General features: G+C 30.6%; 2 protein-coding genes across 2 annotated transcripts in view; one reads left to right on the top strand and one right to left on the bottom strand.

Moving 5' to 3' along the window:
- Positions 1-1,864: 1,864 nt before the first annotated feature.
- On the bottom strand, positions 1,865-6,296 carry LOC126842376 (uncharacterized). The gene is made up of 4 exons (XM_050579326.1): positions 5,325-6,296; positions 4,933-5,157; positions 2,715-2,844; positions 1,865-2,160 (listed from the first exon to the last, which is right to left on the bottom strand). The coding sequence occupies exons 1-4, from the start codon at positions 6,215-6,217 to the stop codon at positions 2,152-2,154; spliced, it is 1,257 nt and encodes a 418-aa protein (XP_050435283.1). The 5' UTR covers positions 6,218-6,296; the 3' UTR covers positions 1,865-2,151.
- Positions 6,297-13,802: 7,506 nt separating this feature from the next.
- Positions 13,803-17,263, top strand: part of LOC126842336 (protein unc-80 homolog) — a 54,162-nt gene continuing 50,701 nt past the window's right edge. The window contains exons 1-5 of the mRNA XM_050579263.1: positions 13,803-14,003; positions 14,230-14,351; positions 15,918-15,966; positions 16,832-16,858; positions 16,943-16,963. Of these exons, the coding sequence (XP_050435220.1) occupies positions 14,260-14,351; positions 15,918-15,966; positions 16,832-16,858; positions 16,943-16,963 (189 nt within the window). The 5' untranslated portion in view covers positions 13,803-14,003; positions 14,230-14,259. The remainder of the gene's footprint in view (positions 14,004-14,229; positions 14,352-15,917; positions 15,967-16,831; positions 16,859-16,942; positions 16,964-17,263) is intronic.

The following is a 17,263-nucleotide window of genomic DNA, read 5'->3' as shown; positions in this document are numbered from 1 at the left end:
AACAAGTATTTTTACTATAGTAAAAATTGGTATACTCGTTTATAGAATAACTCTTAGCTGGAAAATACAAGAAATAAAATATCCAGTACAGTGGGGTCAGATGTTAGTGGTGAAGGGGGAGGTCACTGGTCTACAGGAATTATAATACTATTATCAAATGTCAATCTGTGATTTTTGATAACCTTCGGATTTTTATATACTTTAAATTACATTATCAAGTGCTCACGCAAATGCAAAAAAATAAAAATTCGAGGGCAACGAATTTTAACATTGAATATTCGAAAAGACAAAATTATTTGACTTTACACCGAACCTAATGTTTATTTACTCACACTAGTTTTCTTTAAAAAAGAAAATGTTTTATAAATATGTGACTTTAATGCAAATGTTAAATGAAAATCAAATCTTCGCCCTAATCAAGAAAAGTTATAACTAAATTTGATAATTATTCAATTTTAACTGTAATCCCCTATAACACTATTGGAAAACGATTGACAATATCCTTAAATCTAAATTTTACTGAAGCCCCAAATATCCTGCAATTATTGTTTTGTAGAAAACAATATTTTAAAAAGTTTATATTAATAGTTGTTATGCATGCGATGTTTCATACCGCACCGTTTGTCTGAAGCCTTTGATTGTGATGAAAACACATTCAGATATAAAAACGCATGTGACCCAAATTGGCTAACTTCTTCTGTTCTGATTTCTATTGTACTTAATTTGGACTGTGCTGGCTTACATTGTACTGGTATAAACCATACTTGGTTTAGACAATGCTGGTTTAAACTGTGTTTAGTTATCATGTACAGATTTATCGAATTGAATAAAGGCGTACAGTATAGTAGAGGCATAGTGAGGACAGGGAAGTCATAATAATTGTACAGGAATTATTACAACTGAAAATGATAAAATTCCTTTATATTGGGGACGGGGAGGTCACAATAAGTGTACAGGAATTATTCCAACTAATAGTGATAAAATCAAAGCTTCGATGCGAATCTGTGGTTAGTTAATCCAAACCAGTACAGTCCAAACCATATATCACAGTATAAACCACCACACTAAGAGAGTCTTAAAGTGAGATGCAGTGTTTACCATCAAAATACCATCGAAGCGTTTATTTGAAAGTGGTTTTATCGCTTTTATTTATAATAATTTCTGTAAACCCGTGACCTTTTCGTCGCCACTATGCTTTGATCTCAATGTACTGGCATATTAGGATAGAATATCGTTCAGTTACAATAATATTTCTGTACCCTTGTAATTTACACATTCCCACTATTTATATTACATCGTATATCCATAAATTCTAAAGTCACCATGTAGTTGCAACTCGCACACGCCATAGTTTTATCAATAATTTTCATTCGGTTTCGTTTGTGCATGATTATAGCTGCTGTTATCACTCTAATATCGCGTTATCAACAGTTAAAGCTCATCCCTTTGCGCCATAGATAACGGCAATTCATTTTTCGAAAAAAAATGGTTTGCATTTTGTGAGTTGTCTGCTTACGAAATTTGGCGATTATTTTACATATTTCATCTTTTTTTGCGACATAATAAATTCTGTTGATTACACGAGTTTACATCTAAGATTTCATCGGAATAAATCTAGTGAGGTAATTTATTATCAGTTATTTTATTTATTCGTATGACATTATTCCCACACATTAACAATATAATTTAAACTATATAAATTATAAATAAATGAATTAATTATAAGATGTGAAAATTGCAAGATTCAGCATATAGAATGGAATAATACAATAAAGTAAAACTCTAGGATTATCGTCAACGAAATGTAGATGTATTAATTTTTTATTAATTATAAATAATTTATTATTTTCACGTTCACTGCGAATATTATAAGATATTGGTTTTACATTTTCAGTTTGAATACAATTTTAAAAGTAGCTAAACAGACGGATGAGAAAAAAAAATTTTGTTTTGGAATATATTCGTTTTTGTCAAAAATTTTAACTATACTTTATTTTAGAAAAAGACTTTTTAAAAAAATCCTTTAAGTTGCATATTTAATTCATTGTACAATAAGTTGTGTAATTTTAACATTAGATTATATATTTGATTATTAATTGAGACATGTCAATGTATATTGATGATATCAGATCCTAGATTTTCCGTGTTGGTTTATGGAATCTGGAAAAAGTACAAAAATTGTTAAAAATGGGTATACCTAAGTTTGGTTTTTGGTTGTACCTAATAAAAACCAAATGTATATTTTGCTAGTAACGTTTCTTATAATTTTCCGATTAAGTCAGAACTTTTTTGTAGCTAATATAGGCGTCGTGTTAAAATAATGATTTGAAATCAAAAAAGTACTTTAAAGAAATTAAAATCATGAAAAACTTGCACATGGGATACTCCAATTGATGCATTTAAGCATGTTTTTACTAAGCTAGTTGATGAATAAAAATATTTAAGAAAACCTTGAACCTATAAGATCCCAGTAATGACAGATTAGTGTAGGTTAAGTTTATTTAAACGGGTTTGAAGGGTCTAAACTCTACAAGGCATACCGTTATCCAACTGTGTTGAGTTTATTTGGGAAAATGACTATGAAAAACTATAGGTTGCAAAGGTAATTTATTGTACATTTCCTGTATACTTCATATATTTGTATTCTCATTATTTTGTTAATAGACGTGCTTGCTCTGCTACACTCCTACTTAGTATAAAAACATGATACTTACGTGTCTGCTGCTTTCAGGATAATTTTTGAACGATTTATCTCCATTGCGAAACATTATCATACCTATTTTTACATCGCTTTTTTCCTTATAATGGGAGGTTTCTACAAGGTTCATTTTAATTTCGGATGTGCTAAAATATAATAATAATAAATATTATATGATAGAAGGTCTCTTAAAGTATTTACAGTATTGTAGTTTTCCATTTGCTTATTTGGCTCAATTTTAAAAAAAAGATGGTTAGTACAGGAGAAGCACAACTTTGGAGGTGCAGCAAATATCAAAAACCTATTACAGATGCACATCTTAAGATTAATTAGCAAACGCCACCTAAGCCATCTATGGACGTCAAGTGAGCATATCAAGAGTCTTCCTAATCGAGTCATGGCTACTTTGAAGCTTTTCTCCATTTAGTTTGGTACTAACTGGAGAAAAGCTTCAAAGTAGCCTAAACAACGATGGTATTATAAAGTTAAATACGAATTAAACATAAGTTATGAATGTACCTAATTTCATCTATCTCGTTCATGCCTTCTAGTTGTAATGATTATATTGTACTCATTGAATCATTTACATGTAATATCTCAATACATAATACACAACACACAATACATGAAATTATATGCACTAAAAATACCCCTATATATGATAAGATTATATGCACTAAATTCAATATATGCACTAATCAAAAATGCCAATTATATAAGATCAATTATATGCACAAATAATAATATCGCACACAATTATTTATATATTATTTCAAATACAGTATTTTATAAAAGTATTAAAGGATATACTAAAATAAACATGACACATAACATATGCTGACTCATACCATACAATTATACGCTTGGATGATTATCCTAGAAAACATTTCATACCTCACCCCCTGCTAATGACGCATTTACTCCCTATATAAGACAATACGACGGGCTTGTCGCCGCTCAGTCGTTTAACTACAATCGTCTGCAACTTATCAATTATTTAATTGTTAAGGCAGGGTGTGCGTAGTTAACCGATTCTTTTCGTAATTGTTTATGGTTTTGACTCAGTGTATGTTCCAAGTCCTATGCACAACAAAACATTGTGTTTATTTATTTATTTCATTTAATAATTCGTCTATTAATTTAGCTATCTTAACATAGTCCGAGAGACTGGCCTGGTTCATTTAATTCTCTTGAGAAGCGTAAAGCAGCTCTAGGGATCCAATTCCTTTGAATTAAATTATTCACTTGGAATTTGGATGTTCTCGTCAGCAATTGGAAAATTTAAGTAGTTAAGTAGTTAATTAATTAGTGTTTAGCTAAGGGAAGACAACTAGAGTAGCGGCTGTTTAGTGAGGTTAAATATGGACCCTTAAGGTCTGTTGCTTCTAAATATCGCAACCTAGTAGTCTGATCTTCTAAACGAATTTGTGTAGTCCTCTGACTAGTTATCACGTAGCATGCTAGAGGATCACCAAGTTAAAAACGCTTAAAAGTAAATTAATTAGTGTTTAGCTAAGGGAAGACAACTAGAGTAGCGGCTGTTTAGTGAGGTTAAATATGGACCCTTAAGGTCTGTTGCTTCTAAATATCGCAGCCTAGTAGTCTGATCTTCTAAACGAATTTGTGTAGTCCTCTGACTAGTTATCACGTAGCATGCTAGAGGATCACCAAGTTAAAAACGCTTAAAAATATATCTGAAAAGGGTAACTTTATTTGGACAAACAGGAATACACTCCGAGCCGGATCATTAATACATTACACCTAATAGTACGCGTGTTATTAAGTAAAACTTTCGGTATCTATTAGAAACTAACGAGTTCGGTAAGTGCGTGTCATACGGGACTTCTATTTTCAGTCACTACAGACAACAAAGGAACAACGGAGGACAGCGAGACAACGCATTTCCACTCTATAGCTGAGCCATAAGGTACGTGAAAGCTTATTAACACTAGCATACTATTGTAGTAATAGGATATGGAAGAGTAGGACACATTTAAAAGCACACATATATATATATTAAAAATAATTTCATAAAGACATCACAGATTACCCCTTCTATCTCTATATTTATAGCTACCCATTTGTATTACTACATAGTCTATATTCTTTAGCTATTTACTGTCTGATCCTTCTACCAATCCACCGTTCGATAGGTATGTCTACTACACCTTCGTTCTACTTCTCGGAAAGTTCTAAATTTATATAATAGCATGTAACAATAATTTATAACATACCGTACAAGGTTGGTATGGCCATAAACGTTCCTTGGGTCGATAGTATTTGCAAAATCCGTTTTCAAACCTGAAATCTCCAATTCTACGTGCTCCACGAAGCAACCCGAAGCTGTTATATGGTCAAATGCTTGCGATTTTCCCGGGATCGGTTTTGAAAAATCTCTGTACAATTTCGAATTAGCGTCTCTGGCCTCCAGGTATGGCAAAGGTACATGACCTTCTCGACTAAATTAAAAATACCAACTATTCATTACATGAAGTGAACAGTTGGGAATTTAAACACACTCACACTCGGTGAGTCCAAACGAGACACAAAAGATATTGCACAATAAAATTTGTATTTTAAGATTAAGATTAAAAATACAAGTAACACGTAATAAGATTTTTCATACTTGTATTTTGCATGCCGCCCATCCACACTGGCCTCTTTGGCCACCATTGCATCAAAATACGCTAGAAGCCCCGTGAAATCTCCGCGGATGCCTGTTTTTAGGGATTCGAAGTTCTTTACAAAACCGTTGTCGTGTGGTACACATTTGTCTACTGGGAAACTGTCGAACAATTGAATCGCCTCGTTGATAACACAGTTGAGTTCGTTGAGGGTGTCGATAAGCGGTAAGTTATATTCGTTTGTAAACCTCGTTTTTATCACTTCGGTATAGATGTTGTACTTGATTTTAAAACCGAGCTTCTTCTCGATGAATCCTGCCCAAAAATTATGGAGTTCCGTCCTATGCGTACAAAAGGTACGGTGGAATGCGAATAACTTTTCGGCGGTTTTATTTTCTAATTTAATGTCATAGTCTAATATATTTTTTTCCCACTGCGTCGAACGATGCGTTTCTCGATATGTTTTATTTTGAAATATTGATTGAATATCGAATTCGGAACAATGTAGTTGCGTATGATTTATCGCCCAGTAGATGTTGGTTTTGTGCTCCCACAAATCCTGAAATATTAAGTAAGCGGTTATGGTTGCGTACCTCCTAAACGTGCATTCATAAGCTGTTTTGATTATGCCGCGGATCCATTCCAAATCTCCCGCAGTACTTTTGTCTGCAATTCCCATAAAATAGTCCACAGCGGACTTAACGTCAGTAAGGGTTTTAGTACCTTTGAAATCTTCGGCAAGTATTTGTTGGGCCATAGCTGTGTCCCATTCGGGAATCTTGGTTTGGTTGTTAAAAACTTGTTTGAAGCCATTCAAATCTAGATAGTTAATTACAGACGGTATGCAATAAGCGCCGGAAAGGCACAATAGAATCAAACTAAAATGACTAATCATATTGGTATTGTTATGTGACGTTATATTCTTGCTATAGCTTAAGATACACTAAAACACTTTTGTTCGTAGATTCAACCGGCAATGGCTTCAGCATATCTATGTAAATAAATAGATATATGTAAATACATGTGTGTGTTAGCACTGCTGTTGGTTTATGGGTAATAATTGTTTACCTATGGCCGTATGCATTTTTAAAAAATTGAAAATCACCGATATACTGTGTTTCCCTTAAGTCAGCATTTTTTCTTTACTGAATATTTGTATCAGTTCGTAGATAGGGTTGTATGTTAATTATTCAACAACTTTGTTTTCAATTGAAAAGAAACCCATAATAATATTGTAATATTGTGTTTTTGTCAACAATAGCAATATTGGTAAAACTATAAAATATATTTTTTGTAAAAACACATCAACAATATTTAAATATGAACATACAAAATAGGTGTTTGCTAAAATGTATGTAATTGTGGAACGCTACCGTTTAGGCGAATAGTTCAAACATTCAAAATAAACAAACAGCCAAATGAAACAAGTGTTAAAAAACAAGTATTCTTACTATAGTAAAAATTGGTATACTCGTTTATAGAATAACTCTTAGCTGAAAAATACATGAAATAAAATATCCAGTACAGTGGGGTCAGATGTTAGTGGTGAAGGGGGAGGTCACTGGTCTACAGGAATTATAATACTATTGTCAAATGTCAATCTGTGATTTTTGATAACCTTCGGATTTTTATATACTTTAAATTACATTATCAAGTGCTCACGCAAATGCAAAAAAATAAAAATTCGAGGGCAACGAATTTTAACATTGAATATTCGAAAAGACAAAATTATTTGACTTTACACCGAACCTAATGTTTATTTACTTACACTAGTTTTCTTTAAAAAAGAAAATGTTTTATAAATATGTGACTTTAATGCAAATGTTAAATGAAAATCAAATCTTCGCCCTAATCAAGAAAAGTTATAACTAAATTTGATAATTATTCAATTTTAACTGTAATCCCCTATAACACTATTGGAAAACGATTGACAATATCCTTAAATCTAAATTTCACTGAAGCCCCAAATATCCTGCAATTATTGTTTTGTAGAAAACAATATTTTAAAAAGTTTATATTAATAGTTGTTATGCATGCGATGTTTCATACCGCACCGTTTGTCTGAAGCCTTTGATTGTGATGAAAACACATTCAGATATAAAAACGCATGTGACCCAAATTGGCTAACTTCTTCTGTTCTGATTTCTATTGTACTTAATTTGGACTGTGCTGGCTTACATTGTACTGGTTTAAACCATACTTGGTTTAGGCTATGCTGGTTTAAACTGTGTTTAGTTATTAGTTGGATTTTGGTTTTTAACTTTATACCTGTAGTCTTATATTATTATATAATGAATATTCAAAGTTATAAAAAAGTTACAGAAAACCTGTAGTCTTCGACTAACAATTAGTTGAACATTCCACAGAAGTTTGGACTACATTGACTTTTTAAAAAAGTTACAGAATTAAAGTATGGTAAACTGTTAACGCATTTTGGTACTAAAGGATTGGTCATATTTAATTTTTCGTGTTTTAAAGTACATATTAAGGGGTATGAATTCTGATCAATGGATCCGGGTCTTAATTAGGCTCTTTAAAAAATTATGTATTAAATATAATGATTACAAATATGAAACGGGATATCAGAAATGCAGGTCGTATAAATATTTTAAATAGGCTTTAAAAGGAATTGAAAACAACCCAGGGCCTCTCAAACATTTGAAGATATAGTCAATAGGCAAAAACTAATGTGCGCGTTTATTGTTCAAATAATAAAATAAAATGTGTTTTTATACTCTACGCAAACCATATAACGATTACTCATGTACAGATTTATCGGCTTGAAAAAAGGCAGTACAGTGGAACCCTGAAAATCAAGAGAACTCAAAACTAAATTTAATAATTTTTCAATTTTAACTCTAACCTCCTGTATTTTATACGGAAAACTTTTGCCAATTTTCTTAAATCTAAATTTCCCCGGACCTCCAAATATGCTGTAATCATTTTTTCATTGTAGAAAAACGATATTTTAAAAAGTTCATATTGAATAGTTGTTTTGCATTCACAGCTTTACAATGAACCGTTTGTAACTTATGTGACCCAAATTTGCTAACTTCTTCTGTTCTGATATATAATTGTATTTGATTTGGGTTGTGATGGCTTACATTGTCCTGGTTTAAACCGTACTTGGTTTAGACTATGCTGGTTTAAACTGTGTTTAGTTATTAGTTGGTTTTTGTTTTTTAACTGTATACCTGTAGTCTTATATTATTATTAAATGAATATTCAAATAACCGTTCTACAGAAGTTTGGATTAAATTGTCTTTTTGAAAAAAGTTATAGAATTAAAGTATATGGAAACTCTTAAGATATTCAGGACCGGAGGGTTTGAACATATTTAATTTTTAGTGTTATAAAGTACATAATATGAAGGGGTATGATTTCTGATCTTCGGACTTGCGTCATTATTAGGCACTTTATACATTTTGTATTAAATGTAATGACTAATATTATTAGAAACGGGATATCAGAAATACAAATTGTATAAATATTTGAAATACACTTTAGGAGGAATCTAAAATAACCGAGGGCCTCTCAAACATCTAAAGATGTGATCAATAGGTAAAAAATATTGTGCGCGTGTATTGTTCAAATAATAAAATAAAATATGTTTTTATACTTAACGCAAACCATATAACGATTACTCATGTACAGATTTATCGGCTTGAAAAAAGGCAGTACAGTGGAACCCTGAAAATCAAGAGAACTCAAAACTAAATTTAATAATTTTTCAATTTTAACTCTAACCTCCTGTATTTTATACGGAAAACTTTTGCCAATTTTCTTAAATCTAAATTTCCCCGGACCTCCAAATATGCTGTAATCATTTTTTCATTGTAGAAAAACGATATTTTAAAAAGTTCATATTGAATAGTTGTTTTGCATTCACAGCTTTACAATGAACCGTTTGTAACTTATGTGACCCAAATTTGCTAACTTCTTCTGTTCTGATATATATTGTATTTGATTTGGGTTGTGATGGCTTACATTGTCCTGGTTCAAACCGTACTTGGTTTAGACTATGCTGGTTTAAACTGTGTTTAGTTATTAGTTGGTTTTTGTTTTTTAACTGTATACCTGTAGTCTTATATTATTATTAAATGAATATTCAAATAACCGTTCTACAGAAGTTTGGATTAAATTGTCTTTTTGAAAAAAGTTATAGAATTAAAGTATATGGAAACTCTTAAGATATTCAGGACCGGAGGGTTTGAACATATTTAATTTTTAGTGTTATAAAGTACATAATATGAAGGGGTATGATTTCTGATCTTCGGACTTGCGTCATTATTAGGCACTTTATACATTTTGTATTAAATGTAATGACTAATATTATTAGAAACGGGATATCAGAAATACAAATTGTATAAATATTTGAAATACACTTTAGGAGGAATCTAAAATAACCGAGGGCCTCTCAAACATCTAAAGATGTGATCAATAGGTAAAAAATATTGTGCGCGTGTATTGTTCAAATAATAAAATAAAATATGTTTTTATACTTAACGCAAACCATATAACGATTACTCATGTACAGATTTATCGGCTTGAAAAAAGGCAGTACAGAGGAGTAAGGCATAATGGGGACGGGGAGGTCACAATAAATGTACATGAATAATTCCAACTAATAGTGGTAAAATCAAAGCTTCGATGCGGATCTGTGGTTAGTAAGTCTAAATCAGTACAGTCCGAACCATATAACACAATATAAACCACCACAGTAAGAGATTATTAAAGTGAGATGCAGTGTTTACAAAATTACCATCGAAGCGTTTATTTGATAGTGGTTTTATCGCTTTTATTTATAATAATTTCTGTAAAACCGTGACCTCTTTGACCCCACTATGCTTTGACCCATGGCAAACTAGGATAAAAGTCGTTCAGTTACAATAATGTTTCTGTAGCCGTGTAACATCCCCGTTCCCACTATGATTTGACCTTGAAGTTATGTTTTTGGTGTATCTAAACAGGACAACGAATGATACAAATTTTGATTATAGTACTTTATATCGTATATCTTAAGTAATTAAGTATTCACTGTCACGTATTTATGTAAATATTTTCGTAGTACCCAACCCACGTCAATTGCAAGCTTACCATACTCGACTAGCGTATCTCGAAATAAGAATAGCGAAGATTACGTCAGAATTAGGTTTAGCGACTTTGATGTAAATCATATGCGGTATTTTGGTCATTAAAATGGGTTTACCCTTTTTTTTTTTTTTGTGCAGCGCTTCAATACATTACTTTGGCCGTAAAAAGCTTTAAAACACAACTTCTTCCTCCACAAACATACCCTAATAAAGTTAAGCAAAATATTTATTGATTAAGAAAATAGTTGGCACGATATGGTCTAACAATATAACCAATCGCGGTTTCTAGGGGAAGTAATACATTTAAAAACGACTTAAAGTCAATGCCTAATGCTTTGAAAATTCGATTTTATAGCTAAAAAGATCTAGCTCTTAGGAAATTTGGTAATTTCACTGTGAATATTAAAAATATGTTTCAATATGGACCTCATTCATGTTTGTCCCTCGCAAAGCAGTTTTAATGGAGAAACAATTGTAATTTGTGACTGTGATAGTCTGACAAAAAAAAACAATGACAATCAATAAAGAATTCCCATTACTGTCTTAATACTTATACACTATAGATCCAAATTAAGATTTGGCAAAAAATTGTCTTTACTTAACATATTTACGATTTTTTGTTTTTATGTAAAAAAATTGGGTTTTAATATTGCAAATTTGATTTATTTCATTACAATAATCTGAAAATTTTAAATAAAAACCGGCTTTCTACATAATTATTTAAAGTAGCCGAAGAACTCAAATCTTTTTGCACAATGGAAATTGGACCATTGTATGTAGTCAAAATTTAGTCAAAATGGCTTTTACTCATAAAAAAAATGTTTTTTAATAAAAAAATTCCTTTAAAGTTTAAACAAATTAACCCGTAAACTAATTGACATGTTTGAAATTTATTAAAAACTATTTTTTCTTAAATAATGCCTACACAAAACTCCTTAAAAACAGACCGCATGCAATCCCTTATTGGAAAAACGCTTTCATTAAGGGGCTGAGGATAGGCAATATCTGACCCAAAATTGGTTTGTAAGACATTTCTTGGGACTTAATCTTTATATGTAATTTAATACACTATAATTTCTTTAAAATATGTTAGACTATCGAAATTGAATGTTGTAGCCGTCGGTTGCTTTAATTTGTATTTTCTGTTAACAATACTAAAAAGTAAGCAAGACAGAAATGTCTAAAAATAACAAGAAACAACGAAGACACTTGACAACTGCAACATTCAAATTTGATATTTTAACATATTTTAAAGAAATTTAAGTTTGGTATTGACCAAATTTATTTTTTTTCCTGCTTTTTTATAGTTGTGGGTATTTTTTTAGTTTAATTCAATTTTGTTGTGATAACCTTTTCATAATTTTATTTTTTATTCTCTTTTACTTTAATGTTTGTGATATCAGCAGTAGGTCAAGTGCCTACTAGAATCAAATGTGTTTTCTTTCGTTTAACTGAAAAAAACGTATGTTCAATTGTTTTATTACTATTAGGTATGTTCTTATTTTTTTTTTCTTGTCTCGAAAAATTACACCATTCAATTGATTAGTATTCTGTGTCCTATTGGCAACCCGAATTAATGGGCAGCTCGCTTTACATTATTTTATTAATAAAGTTGTTCATATTATATTATAATGAAAAAATGTTTGAACTGTTCACACTACATTTTACACGGTCTGTAAAAATATTAAACATCAAACAAGGTAACTGATGTAAACTGATAATTGTGGTTGGTTTCATAGTCACTCATCTGATGATGTTTATTTTTCAAAATTAGCCAAAATCATAAAGTCAATTTTAAAACCAGCCTTATGTGAAAAAAAATAGCCCGTACAGTGGGGTCGGGGCATAGTGGGGACGGAGAGGTCACAGGTCTACAGATTTTATTATAACTGAAAGTGATAAAATCACTTGTAAATAAACGCTTCGATGCGAATCTGTGGATAGTACGTTCAAACTAATTATAGTGGTTTAGAAGATATCGTGGGACCAGCAATAATGTACTTAAAATTCAAAAATTTAGTCTTGTGCAGGGTGGATACGATAAGGGTTGATCGCCTGTCTATAAAAATGTACTATCATAGTTACCCATTTATCATGATTAACAATATAATGAAAATATTTTCATTACCTGTTGACTGTTGATTCAAACACACACACACATAGCCACCTAGAAACTGACTACGGCCAAAGTGTAAATTCACCCTATTTTTGGGGTTTTTCCTTAATAAAAAAAAAATTTGACTACAGATTTTTGAGAAAATTGTATATGTTACAGTTCCATTTTAGATCTACTTTTGGTCTAATTTTCAGATCTAAATCCTTAAAACTTTGCTTGAAAAAGTGAAATAAAGAAAAAAATTCTATCCCTTCCAAGGGAAAAGGTTCAAATATTTTAGCGTTTGAATTTTGAATTTTCATTTATTTGTTCATTTGTTATGACTTCATGAAGATTTGATTTTTTGACTGTATTTGTTAATATTTTCAATCGTTACTACAAAGACGAAAAGTTGTATTACACGCATAAAAATAATTTGATAAAGTGGGTTTGTAAAACCAACCTGTGTTGGAATAGGTAATCTGGTAATCTGTAGATAAGAACCGTTTGTCTATCATTATTTCAAAATCTTTTATACCAGTGACTTTTTTTTGTTAGAGTGTTATCGCCAAACGGACAATGCGAACATAAATATGAATTTTATGTGCTACCAGTTTTGGACAACCGAAGAAACATGATAATTATTAAAAGCAAATGTAGTATCTTAACAAAGCCATAGCTATTGAACAAATAAATGATAATTCAAAATTCAAACGCTAAAATATTTTTTAATTTTTTGTCTACAAATTGATGTAAATAAAAACATTTGTTGCCATTTAAAAAAAAACTAAAATTCCCCTTTTTGGCCTTCAAGTATTGGTGATAAAAATTTTCAGAATATTGGAAAATTTAGTACAACGTGCACCGAAAAATCATGGAAAAAAATATTGTTCAAAATATTAATATATTCCGAGAAAATTAGTGTCTTACCCTGTACAATGAATCACACTGTACAATCCAAAGCGTTGATCAAATATTAACTTTATTGTCGTTTTTTGTTGTGTTTTGAAAACGGACGCCTCAATTCGGCGGCCGCTACCACGATCGTGGTCCGGTGGTCTGTTATCACGACCGCTGCGTTTTTTCCTTATCAATCGTACTGCGTCGGCGGCGGCAGCGGGCAACGGTGAGCGGTGAGTGGTGAGCGGTGAGCGGGCTCAACGATGGCAAACGCAACGGCGGCGGCGGCGGCGGCTCCACAGATCCTGCCGTTTCGCCCGGTGCTGTAGTATTGATCGCGCAGCCCGCGGCAGCCGTCGCCGCCGCAGCCGCCGCCGCCAGAGCCACGGCTCGCACACACCGCGTAGGGTGCACAATACTTTTCGGCCACACAGCATTCATATTCATATTATTATATTTTTGTATACATAATAATATACAGATATAAATTAATTAAACATACCTACACCAAACGCATTAAACATTAAATAACACACGTAAAAGCCGTTCAGTGAAAAAAAAAAAAAACAATATTAATATGTATTATTCTACACGTGAGTACAACAACAAAAAAAAAACCGTATAATTAAAATAACAAAATAACACAGCCCAAATCGCGCAATCGATTATAATAGTATTGTTATTTTTTTGTAGTATTAAAAAAATAAACGAAGATGGCCGTGTGCCGAACGTGTCGTGAATTTTTTTCTTTGAAATTTTAAACATTCTGGTTTTCTTGTGATAATTTTTGTTTGTTTGCTTACATTTTTTTTTCAACAGCTTGAGAAACGCGAAAAACCCGCCAAGGCCATGGACCACCATTTGCATTGGAACGAATGGTGCACGACCGTCGACCAGCATGTGCCAATCAATCTGCAAAACTACTTTTGGGGTTTGACCAGGTAACCTATTTGTACATACACATGTAGGTGTTTTTGTTTACAGCCAATAGTGTCTTCAGCTGTTTTTACCGCACATGTGGGTTTACATTATCGGTAAAATGCTCTAATCTATTTAATAATGATAATAATAATATTTTATCTATTTGAAAAGAACAACAAAATAATTACACGCCCTCAAAAAAATTAAACCAATAGTATCAAACGCGAAACCGTGACTAAACTAATAGACAAATTTATAATGTAAATTTATAATGACACATCAAACTAAACACACAAAGAAATAGATTTAAAACATAATCGAGGGGCTACAATTTATTCAAAACGTACCTTTTCCAATTTTCTACTTTTTCAGTACAGCAAGTTTAGAAACATTTTAAATGGCTTAGATATCATAACTCGAGATTTAAAATATATGTATATTTTTAATTGATTTATAAACTCTATCGTTTCCTTATTGTTTTTTTTTTAATACATTTTTTTGGGGATTTGAAAATCCTATTTTCGGCGAAACGACCATTTTCCGTGAACAGGCAATTATTTTGAAAAATCTATTAATTTAAAATAAAATAAAAGTACACAATTATTTTTCTTTTGCTGTCTTTATTGTAACTCTGTAAAAAATATCACAAAATTAGTTAATTTGTAATATTTGTTTTGTTTAATTTTTGTACACAGTTACATTATACGTCTTCATCATATTGCTGACAACAATTTTATTAGTTCTAGTTCTTTTCATAGTGATTATTGAAAATATATTATAATTCCAAAAATAAAAATCAACCACACTAGATATTCAAAAATATTAAAAACTTAACAGTACCTATAACTGCAGTTTGATAAGATTTTTGAGGGAAATTGTACCACAAAATCACATTCTAATGAAGACAGGAAAGATATTATTACAATTTACTAAAGTTTAAATTATGTATAATTTTAATAGAATGTGTGGCACAAGATATTTCTTAATTAAATATTATTAATCAATTAATTAGATATAATTTTTCAAGTATAAATTGTTAAAAGAAAAATAAGTCCATTTTGAAAAAAAAATATTTAAAATTAGAGAAAAGCCCACTGGTAGGAACTTGCATACTATAATCTTGTTTATGAGTTGAATTGTAAACAAATGGTGGGGATCTGGTGTGTTATGCAGAGAATTTTTATGGTTTTTAAGCTAATAACCCAAGACAATCAATATCATTATTAAGTTAATTAAAAATAAACTTAACATTAAATTATTATTATTAAATTATCTTGATCTTCAGTGAATCCAATTTTACTTCCAACGCTAAGTCCTCAATTATAATTAAAAACAACCGATTCTTTACTCCTACAAAGAGTAATTTTAGAGCATTTCAATCCGTTAATGCAAATGGAATTGCTACTACATTAGGCTTGAAAACTATCTAAATCACCTTGTAATTTTATACAATCGTTAACATTAATAATTTCAAGGTGAAGCTTCAAGTCTTTCAGTTCATAAGTGGTCTTGACTTATTTCCATTTTTCACAACACAATAAAGTCAAATTGTTTTAAACTATAACATAAATCTTGTTTTGTTTCAGTGCATTTATTCGGCCAAAAGTGGGGAAATTACATGAAAATTCATGCCTGGTAAGAAAACAGTTTTTTTTTCCATATCTGGTAATGCTTTATAATAAAAAAATGTAATTGAATTAATTTCAAACTACATATTAACGTTTAATATGTATTTCACAAAAAAAAAATTAATCATTCAGAAAATAAAAGTTCTAAGCTAATTTGAAAAATCCATTGTTTCACATAACGAATTTCTTTCCGGCTAAATATTTCATGTTTTCGTATTAATCTAAAATTATTAAACTTAACGATATTATTTTTATTGTATATAAATGTTGATTCTCTCAAAAGAATAATAAAAAAAGAATATGTAAAAATGTAAAGCAATTTATTTAAAAGTTTACATTTGTTTGTTAACAATCCAATAATATCAATGATTCTACTAAATCTTAAAAATCATATTTTTTCTAAAGAAGGGATTATTATTTTAAGAGATATCTTTAAGTTTTAAGGACTAAAAATTCAATTAAAAAGAAACCTACCTATTTAAAAAAAATCAAAGTGTAATTACTGTTTTAAAAGAACTATTATTTTTATAGGAGTCGCTAAACAAGCAAATATATATCGTTTTAATTTTGCTTTTATTTTTCAATAGATATATTGCACTGAATTGTTTTACAAGTTAGTCACAATTGGGGATTTCCTCTTTATTTTTATTTTTTTTTGGTAGAACTTTTTATCTAAATTCCAACGAAAAACCTTTTTGAGTCAGTCCAACGGTTTTTTACAAAAGATACCGTTATTTACTTTGTTCATGATTTGTACTAGTAATAATATTAGAATATCAACACAATACTTTTTTGTTTTTATTTTTGTATATTATTCAATAAATTGTTTTAATACACAAAATGATGTTTTTTATGCACTTTGAACAATGAAGTTTTGTCAACACGTGCACGGTCATCACGTAAGTATAATAATAATACAACAAACAACTTTTTTTAAATGCAACACTGAAAGACAATATATTTTATTTTCACGCTGAATTAAGGAAATGAAAGAAGCATGCAAGGTAAACCGAATCGACACTGTTTATCGTATACGTTTATTTAGCTTTGGTTGGGTTCAAAATTTGCTAGCTAGATAAAAATCTGTGATAAAAATCTTTATTGACAACTTTCCTGGCCGATGTGCCTATTTATGTCACATCACACTTTCTCATCTCTTTAACTCCTACCCTTATTATGAAGTATAACATTACATTTCTGAGTGCACTAAAGCAATTGTGTTTTAGCTTCTTTTTGTTATGAATAATTTGACTAATAAAATTAAAAAAAAATAATTCAATGAACATGTCTAATGATAGACTGTT

Source organism: Adelges cooleyi, unplaced genomic scaffold (genome assembly GCF_023614345.1).
Source record: "Adelges cooleyi isolate 19-005CV unplaced genomic scaffold, UGA_ACOO_1.1 ACOO_flye_CR_arks_rails_tigmint_CR_PRNA_519, whole genome shotgun sequence".
NCBI lineage: Eukaryota > Metazoa > Arthropoda > Insecta > Hemiptera > Adelgidae > Adelges > Adelges cooleyi.
The sequence above is the reverse complement of the archived record's forward strand: the minus strand, read 5'-3'. Positions and strand labels throughout refer to the sequence as shown.

Bases quoted from the DNA above. Each gene is read 5' to 3' on its own strand.
- LOC126842376 (XM_050579326.1), bottom strand. From the start codon at position 6,217: ATGATTAGTCATTTTAGTTTGATTCTATTGTGCCTTTCCGGCGCTTAT. The intron at 5,158-5,324 runs GTATGAAAAATC...TTTTTAATTTAG, and splicing joins GGGCGGCATGCAAAATACAA to TCGAGAAGGTCATGTACCTT. The intron at 2,845-4,932 runs GTATGTTATAAA...ATTATATTTTAG, and splicing joins GGCCATACCAACCTTGTACG to CACATCCGAAATTAAAATGA.